This window comes from Helobdella robusta (assembly GCF_000326865.2).
Source record: "Helobdella robusta unplaced genomic scaffold HELROscaffold_67, whole genome shotgun sequence".
Lineage (NCBI taxonomy): Eukaryota > Metazoa > Annelida > Clitellata > Rhynchobdellida > Glossiphoniidae > Helobdella > Helobdella robusta.
Genome location: NW_008705379.1, coordinates 595,711 through 606,227, shown reverse-complemented (window position 1 = coordinate 606,227; position 10,517 = coordinate 595,711). Strand labels below are relative to the sequence as shown.

General features: G+C 35.3%; 1 protein-coding gene across 1 annotated transcript; it reads right to left on the bottom strand.

Moving 5' to 3' along the window:
* Window positions 1–659: 659 nt before the first annotated feature.
* Window positions 660–10,109, bottom strand: HELRODRAFT_157895 (hypothetical protein; the record flags this gene model as incomplete). Its single annotated transcript, XM_009030366.1, has 3 exons — window positions 660–692; window positions 3,490–3,515; window positions 8,021–10,109. 3 exons carry the CDS (start codon window positions 10,107–10,109, stop codon window positions 660–662), a joined length of 2,148 nt encoding a protein of 715 aa, XP_009028614.1.
* Window positions 10,110–10,517: the final 408 nt, after the last annotated feature.

The following is a 10,517-nucleotide window of genomic DNA, read 5'->3' as shown; positions in this document are numbered from 1 at the left end:
AGCACACACACACGCACACACACACGCACATACGCACACACACACACACTCAATCACATTCATTAATTTAACTTAGGTGCTTACTTAAGTTAAAACTCCAATACATTTATTACCTGATAAATTAATGTCATCTTCACGAACATTAATGGCTTCACCAACGAAAATCAATGTATACACCATCCAACGCATTATCAACTATGACGTCACCGTCATCAATAACAACAACAACAACAACAGCAACAACAAAAACAAAAACATTAACATCGTCTTCAATGACAACATCAAACACCTCAACAACAACTCTAACTATTTTCATGTTAGCAATAGAAGCAAGTAAATAAACAAAACTATACGATTAAACCATATTAAAACAATAAAAACAGCAACAACCACAACAACAGCAGCAACAACCACAACAACAACATCAACAACAACAACAACACTAACAATAACAAAACTGTATTCAAATCTAGCGTCTCATAACATTTAAGCTATTTCGAACACAGAGCACGCTCGTCAAATGATTGTTGCGTAACAATGGCCATCATCACTGTCAATATCATTTCAATGGTTTTTATCATCATCGTCGTCATCATCTTCTTCATCATCGTTATCATCATCTTCATCATCGTCGTCGTCATCATCTTCATCATCATTATTTAATAGGTCATTGTCTTCGTACTAACCGTTATCTTACAATCATCATCATCATCGTTACCATCAGCATCACGGCCATCATCATCATCACCACCAACAACATCATCATCATCACCACCATCACCACTATCATCATCACCACCATCATCATCATCATCATCGGATACAATGGACAGAACACAGGCGACTAATTAATTCATCGCCACGACTGTGCGCGCTTCTCTAACAAATATGGCGTCCTGCGAAAATCAATTCTCACATCATTGACTGACCGGCCATCTTTTTTTCCCTTATACAACAACTCCTACCACCACCACCACTACTACTACTACTACTACTTCCACCACCACAAGTAGTGGCAGTGGTGGTAGGGGTGGTTGTGGTAGTGCTACTACTACAACCGCTGCTGTTACTAGTTCTACTGCTTTTCATAAGAATGCTGATGCTAACTCGATAAACCTAAATTTAAATTTCAAAAAAGAATTAGGAAAAAAGAAAAGAAAGAGAGAGAGAAACAGAGAGAGAGAGAGAAAAATAGAGAGAGAGGAGAGAGAGAGAGAAAGAGACATTATCAAACAAAAGAGTAAAAGACGGAAAAACATAAAAGAAAAAAAAAAGATTAAAATGATTAAAATGGATGAGAGAGAAAGAGAGAGAAAGAGAGAGAGAGAGAGAGTTGATGTGCGTTTAAGTAAAGAAATAATAAATAGCTATAAATATTTAAAAACTGTTGTCGACCCGGAACGGTTAATTGCTGTTACAACATTCATTATTTACTCGAGTGTGACCGCTAAATAATCGAATCGGTCGGTAAGTATTCGTTTTAACGCCGGTGCTAATTGTCCGGTCGGTCCATCGCTATTCATATCCGTCGGTTCTTAAATCGCTCGTTGGTTTGTTAGTTCGCTAGTTTGTTTGTTCGTTCGTTCGTTTATTCGTTTCAAAGTTACTTGATGATGATGATGACGATGGTAAATACAATGAATGAAAGTGATGACGATAATATTGACGTCATAATTATTATAAATATATTATATATTATGATTTTGGAATAATTAAATTCGCAATGAAATTTTTATCAATTTTCAAACTATTTCGCGTCTATTGCAATAACTCTTTTGGCTGGATAGTGACAAATATCGAGAATTAATTAAAATAATAAATAAATACAAATGAACAATGAACAAAATGGACATTTAATGAGAGAATTATGAGCGAAATAAGGTGTTTGACTTAGGCGACGGCAAACGCAGAAAACTAATCAAAGACGAATAATAAAAATCTCAGTTGCGTGGCTTCCCATAAAAATGCTCCATTAGCAGATTTTGTTATTATTTAAAAAGGCTTACCTCAAATTTTAATATCAATGTTTGTTTATTCATTATGACGTCATCGCGACATCATCGCATCACGTACAGCAGTTACCTATTCGTTTGGTGCAAACAAATGTGTGCATACAAAATTATATCTGCAACTCAAAGACACACTCGTCACGAAATTGTATATATTTTCAGTAACGTAGCTAACGGAACTACGTAAACATCAATGATTCATTATCTTTATTACCAAAGATACAAAAATTCATTGCAACGTCAATGTAAACAAACGCGAGAGTGCAAACCACAAGCTGCAGACGCACAGACGAGATTACAAGATATTTGTCGATAAAACTCGATAATGCGAATGTGCGGTACAGGTCACGTGAGAATTAGTGATGGGCGAGAAAAATTCGATATCGATTCATTTTGATGGAGTCCGCGCAACCGGAAATCTGATCACACTTGTCTCAACTGATATAGCGCTTTATTCGTTACGTGTTACGTTACATTATGCTATTTTAGAATGCTAGGTTAACTAGATTTTCTTGACAGATAAGAGGAGGAGTGAAAATAAAAAGCTTTTTTTTGTTTAAAAATATATTTTATTCTAAAATAAATTTGTTTTTTTTTACCTGGTTAATATTGCTGTTGAGGATTTCAATGTTTTTGTTGATGCCTTTCTCATGACGTTTGAAGACAAACTTTTTCTGTTGAGAATTTTCACAAGGAATAATTTTAACAACTACAATTTATGATGCACACACACACACACGCACACGCACACTAACACACACTAACACACACTTGCACAAGTACATCGTAGCATATCAAAAAATGTAAGCACGCACGCCTCACATTCGCTTGCAAACATCACGCAATCTTTACGCATATATGCATATTTCTGTGCCTACAACACATACGCATATACGCACGTACACACACACGCGCGCGCGCACACACACACACGGACACGCAAACACAACTGTAGATTAGATGCCGGCCTTGATCACGGATGTGACTCGTCGAAAACTAATCAAGCCTGCTCCTCTGATAAACGTTTTCTCAAGTTTGCTCGTTCGTCCGTTCTCTCCCTCTCTCTCTTTCTCTTTCGTTCTCTCTCTCTCTCTCTCTCTCTTTCACCTTCTTTTTCTTTGTTTTGCCTTCCATTATCTATGTTTACATTTTACTTATTTACTATTCTATTAGTTTTATTGTTCCTTCACTGCTGACTGTTCATTTACTGTTCTTTCGTTTGGTTGTCCAGTAGCTGAGCTGACGTTTGTTTATTTCTTTTTCATTCATTAATTTCATTATTCTTTGTCTATCTATTATTATATTCTTTCATTTATTTAACTCACTGAGAAAAAGAGAAAAAGAAATAAAGAGAGAGAGAGAGAGAGAGAGAGAGGAGAGAGAGTGGAAGAAAAGACCCTATGAAGAAAATAAAATATAAAAGCGATCAGAGGAACGTAAGTGAAGTAGGGTTAAGAGTAATGTTGACCTTCATAATGACCTTGCGTTGATGCGGCGTGTGAAATCCTGATGAAATGACCTAGATATCAAACAAATCACGTGACCCATTTACATAAATATCATTCAATTGTTATCTCAATCTTTACAAGTTCCGTTTCAGCTATCATCGGATATTTTTCTCTCTTTCTCTCTGTTTGGCTACTTCTTTCTCTCTCTCTCTCTCTCTCTCTCTCTCTCTCTCTCTCTCTCTCTCTCTCTCTCTTTCTCTCTATACATATAACTCTTCTTTAATTGAAAATCTCCTGACTGATGCATCACACAAAGATCGCATCAACGAGTACTTAACCACTGTTATTACCACAACCCTGTTTCTCGTACATCAACAACAACGCATTTGAAACACATACACACACACGCGCGCGCACACACACATTCATTCATTTATCTATTCATTTATTTATTCATTTCCATCCAACTTTCATCGCCAACTACGGCAGTTGTTATGATCACGTGTTGTGTCCTCTTTGCATTCATTGGAACGACACTAATGATGACGATGATGATGATGACGATGATGATATTGTTGTTGGTGATGAAGATGACGATGAAACTGTTGCTTTTGATGGTGATGTTGTTGTAGTTGATAATAATGACGTCTATAGCTATAGTGATGAGGGTAGCCAAACGATAGTGATAATCGTGATGGTGGTGGTAATGATAAAAGTGGATGACCAGATGATGATGATGATGATGATAACAATGACCAGATGATGACGTCACTCAGGATGTCGCTGCTTATTTAAGCGTATCTCCCTTCCAACCAGTGACATTGTTATCCTTTGACGAGCAGTCTTCATTGTGCTAGTTACAATTGAACTTTCCAGCTTTCACATATTCACGTTTGCAAACAATGTTTCCACATTAAAAAGCATTCAAATGTCGTCTACCATCACTGTATGGCGTGTTTGTGTGTGCGTGCGTTTGTGTGCGTGCGTTTGTGTAACTTCACCACACACGGCCAAGTAGATGGGCGGTTAAATGACGATTGTATTATCTCTTTACACGTCATCGCCCCAAAAAAAGAATGTGACGCAGAAAAAAGAAATGTTTTTGTGTTAGATGCCGGCTTATCTGTTGAATAGAATACATATATATATATATGTGTGTTTATGTAGGCGCGGATGTGTAGGTGTGCAAGCACAGACGTGTTTGATGGGCTGAACACATAGATCGAAAAAAGTAAAATTCTTCCATTGTACAGATTAAAACGTACCTCACATACTGTGAAGTTACAAACGCACGTAAACACGCACGTACTCGCGTTCACGTTCGTACGCAGACGTACACAGCGGCGTACAAAAACCGCAACGAGAACACGAAGAAGAGAACAGGCGGGCGACAATTGCATGGGACAATGAAGTACATGATTATCAGCATAGTGCCACACATTCGAAGGAAGCACGCACGCATCAGCAGACGACTAAATAGCCAACAGACACGCGAGAAGAAAAGAAAAAACAATTCCCCGGACGATTGTGGTCAGTTAACGAGCTTATTAGCAGTCGGTTGGTCACTAATTGAAAGTGATCGCATTGCGTGTAACACGACACGTCCGCCGACGGTTTAACTAACGAATATTCTCTAATGGCGATGGCGCTAACCGTATAAAAACAACACCAACTCCAATAATAACAGAAATAACAGCGAGTAAAAACAAAATGGTCGGAATATTTTGAACGAATGAAGCACGCTACAAATAAATTGTATGAAAAAATTTTTTAGTCATCATACCAAAAAAAAAAACATCAACGAAATAATTAACATCAAAGTAGGATAAAGTTGAATATTCATGAATTAGTCAGTGATCTCTTCCGAAACACAAGAACCGTCTCCCTATTGCCAACTTTACCACCAAACTGAAACGTCGGAGTTGGTATTTGGTGTATGACTTCAAACTCTGTAAATAAAGAAAGTAAAGAAAATAATCAATAAAAAGTAAAAATTAAAACCTTCATCTAACTAAACATAAAAAATAACCCAACTTACGTGAGTTAAATTGGTCAACGAGTTCCTCCCTAGTCCAGTTACAGGAGGTCAAGAGAAACAGTCCACCACATTTACAAACATGACCTACATTTTGTTGGTACCTCACTTTCTGATTGGCTCTGTCGACGGGGTTGAGACACACGGCATCATATGTGCCCTTGTCTAGACAGATGTCAAACTGGCAAGACATCAGACTGCTTTCTAAGGCTGGTCTCGTTATTTCTGTACGTTGATGTTGTTGTGTTGTTGTTGTAGTTGGTTGTTGCTGTATTTCTTCACTACTACAATCACCAACAGTAGTAGTAATGTCAGATTCTACGGATGTTGTTTCATTCTTTTCTTTGGTCCTGTGCAACTTCTGTAAGAAATCGCAAACCTGTTAGAGGGTTGAAATTTTTTTAAATAATTAAAATTTATCATTTAAAAATTGAAAATATATCGAAAAACCGTGATAATTATTACTATCACTCACTATCACCATCGTCATCATCATCAAAACTACATAACAATCATCACTACCAAAACTACTACAATCATGAAAGGCAGAAAAAAATATAAAAACAAAAAAACTCCAACAACCTCGAAAGTGATTAATTTATTTTCTTCTTTAGCAATGGCCGTTGCAAGTTCAATAGCTGCTGATGCGTAATCTATGCCATACAAATTTCTGTAACCATTTTCAGCCTGAATTATCAAAACTAAACTATTTAAATATACTTAACTAAGATAATTTATTTATTTAATTTGACTGAATTACGTTAATTCATTAATAATTATTATAGAAAAAACAATAAAAGCATGCAACTATTAAAATATAGACAATATGTGATTTGATTGAATATTTTTTTGGCACATCCAAGACACCTGTAGTAAAAATCTGCAATTGAAAATAATTAACTACACATAAACTCCCACATGTGCATTTAAACAATTGAGTTTCTGTTAAATATGAAATCAAAAATGAAAAAAAATAAATATAAAACAAAATATTTATAAAATTTTAAATAAAAATTAAAAGGACAAACAAGAGAAATGAGCGTAGCTCCATTGCCACAGCCAATGTCTAAGATGGATGATGTCTTGTCTGTGTTACTGGCTCCCAACCAATTTACAATCCTATCTACACTCTCTTGACCAAACCTAAATTTTCAGAAAAGTGAAGAAAACACACACACACACACACACACACACACACACGCACACACACACACGCACACATACATACAAACACACATCAACCTTAAAATAAAACCTACCAAACATCATCAATCTCATAACGCTGCTGATACACAAGTAGATCTCTCCTGAAAGAATCTTCCCAGCTGAATATATTTTTTTTTAAATTTTAAATAAAATAAATCATTTTAAATAAAAATATTATATATAAAAAGTTAATTGAAGACAAATTAGATGAAAATAAAAAATAATTATATTAGACAATAAAACAACTTTGAAATTCCAGATAATCTTTTTTTTTTGGCACAGATCAGATTAAAACATAGAGTAAATAACATGACAAATGTCTTACAACATTCTTAAAAAGCTCATTTTAATTGATGACATCCGTTTTATTTTTAACAAGCACATGTTAATGATTAATTTATTTTTTATATGACACCAAACAAACACTAATAAAATGTATAAGCATAGCTTTTAGTTTTATTTAATACAGAACTTAAAAAATTGTACTTATATATATATATATATATATAATACAATTAAAATTTAATGATTCATTATTAATTATTAATATTATTTAATTATCTATCATTTTCAAATATTAATGAAAAAAAGTGAGATCTACTACTAACAATTCCCTGGTTCCAAGAATAGACTCTTGAAACTGGCCTTCTTTTTCGCAGTCCATCACGTCAACATTTGCAGGAGAGGCTGAATGAGCTTCTGGAACTAAATTTTCCGTCATCGTTGATAAAAATCAACTCAAAAACAAAAAACACGCTCGCCGATACGTTGCTTTGAAAACAAAAGTTTTAAGTCCACTTTTTATTTCAAATTATTTAAAAGTTAATTTAAAAGTCAAACGGCAAACTTGACAGCGCTTGAAAGAGAACTGATTATTTCAAATGGGCATTAACCACAGTTTCATCCACTAAAGTACGCCAAAGTTGCAACAAAATTCTATCTAAATCATTTTAAAAATGCCAAAAAGCCGCTCGTCGCTTGGCAAAAATGATACATATATTACAATTGCATTCAAAAAAGATATTAACTAATTAAAACAAAGGTATTTGGACATGGAGGCGTAACAAATAAGGGTACATTATAAAGTGTCAATCATAAAATTAGTAAAAAAATATTTCAAGCATGATGCTTTCTGTTGAAAAAATTGATGGCATTTAAACTGTAGGGAATAATTAGTAACAGATGTGCAAGCAATGCATTATAAGTTTCAATTGCAAATTAGAAACATTGTTATTTTTAAGTCAAGAATGAGAATATGGTCTTTCTGACTCTACTGATTTTCGAATCGTGATCTTCACCAAGACAATCGACGACAATTTGACGAGCGTCAGATCGACTCATATCTCCCCTCATCAGCAAAATATTGACTACCATATCAATTTTGATATCAGGATATTTATTGACAAATCCCGACAACTCCAGAGAAAGCATAGAAGTATCCCTCATCTTCAACAATTCGATGAATAATGGAATTCCTGCAAACGGTGATTCCTGCTGGTGTTTATCATTTTTGATCAGCTTCTGAAACAACAGGTCCATCTGATCGGCCTCTCTGATGATTTTCTCACAAGCAGGACCCCGCTCTTCATAATTTTTAAACATTATCTTCCTGGCTAGGATGGCTTTGTAATATTCCTTTGCTAATCTCAGTCTAGCTCTGTTTATCATCTCATTATAAAATACGTCCTTGATGTGGACGAAATCCTGACAGTAATCTTCAATGGTGATGCAAATGGTGTCCACAGATGAACTACTAGTGGTCCATTTCTTGGTCAGCAACTCTTGAATGTGAGGTTCGAGATCTGAAAACACCTCCTCGATCAACCAAACACACAGCAGGTCAGCTAGGTTGTTGAACATGTCAAGCAAAGATTTAATCTTACCGACATCAGCATGTGTTAAGTAGTCTTTGTGCAGATGAATTATGAAATCGGCAAATGACTGACAGTTGTTTGTGTTTGCAATGATGAAGTGTAGATAATACTTTGGACTGCTACGATCAGCAAGATGAATGTCTCGATAAATTTTAAGTTCACTTTTGTAGAGTTGGGCGAATTCTTTCATCTCTTCTATGCACATGATGACGACGTTAACAACGAGTTCATTGCCAATTGTTTTTGCAACTTCGAGGTTCTGTTCAATCATTTGGATCAGTAGAACAGGGAGTGTTGTGTTGAAAAAACCTTTGTCGTCTGTGTCAGGTAGCTGATCTTTGGACCAATCTTTTGAATCAGTTTTTATGGAGTTCACCATCCATTCTTTCATGTTTCTCTTCAAAGTCATTATGTACTGTGAGTACAGATCATTGATCTTTGATTTCTCAATTAGCGGCGGATACTTATTCACATCGATGTTTAAATCTGGATGCCCCATCAATTCAGTTGTGGAGTAGTCATTGATCCAGTTGAGCAGAGAGACTATTTCATTTCCTTCAAGTCCTTGCTCTATAATTTCATTCAGATGAGTTGAGATAGCCATGTGATACATCTCTATGTACTTTTCCACCATGTTGTAATGGGGTGGAAAGCACTGACCACACAACGTTTTGACCACTCTTAAATCTTCAAGAACAATCTGTCTGGTCACCTCCAGATGTCTGACTAGCCACATCTTATTGGTTGTTCTGTCTTCCATCTGATTGCCTTCAATCCTCAACAGAACTGCCTTGTTTATGGTGTCCATTGCTTTTTCTTTCCACTTCTTTGGCCTGCCAGGTAACTTCATCTCCTCATATTTATTAGACATGACTGCATCCAGCTTCTCTTCCCTTTCAATAATTCTCAAAACAGTTACGATGATTGTTGGTTCAACTCTCAGTGAAATGATTGTCCTCTGCAAAATCAACCAAAGTTGTTTTTCTAGTGATTGTACCAAATCATCCAGCCCAGAAAAATATTCCAACACAATAAGTTGATCCATGGGTGTCTTGTTTGGTTGTTTGTTCAGTTCATAGAGGATGTCATCTTTTGATTTCTCCAAATCACTGATAGATTTGTGCGCATGGAGCAGTTTGCCATCATTAATCAAGTCTTCACATTTTTTAATGGTTTCAGGAACAGTGAATATATGCAGGACATTATCACAAGCTGCTGCCAACTGACTGTGCTTTGAATTTTCTTCTCTGATGTTCTTCAGTTTTGATTGCAAATCTGCAATCGTCAAATAAGTGGACCTGATTTCAGTCATGTTGGACTTTATTTCTTTTATATCCTTCAAGACGGTGTTCAGCTGGTTCAATCCGGTTTTCACCCCATCCAACTGGGACTGAATGGCCGTTTTCAACATGGCCTCTACCGAACCTTTCTGTCTAGCCACAGATTTCCGTAACTGCTCAGTTTTTTCAAGTTGATCAGGTCTTTGTAGGTAATTGGCGACTATGTGCTTGGCATGCTCCTTCGCCTGCATCTCCATAGCGGCCAACTCCGTGGAAGCGCTGCTAGCAGTCGTTTGTTGATATTTTTTCATTGAGGAAAACATCTTCTTTAAAAAAGGAAATTGACTACATTAGTAATGAAAAAATATGTTTAATTTAATTATTTATAAAACAAAATAAATAATAAAATAATATAATCATATTTAATATACATATTTTATATAATACAAATTAAAAATATATTTTTTAAAAATTAAAATAAAATTTAAAAAACTTCTACTTGTGCAGGGACTTTCTATAACTATATTTATTTCAATGTTAATCTGATGTTTTTATGAAAATTCTTAAATGATATGTAGACGGATAAAAATTATTTTTAATACAATATTTCTTATTAACCATCCCAGCCACAAAATGACATTTTTTTTTTACAACGCTGATCGTCC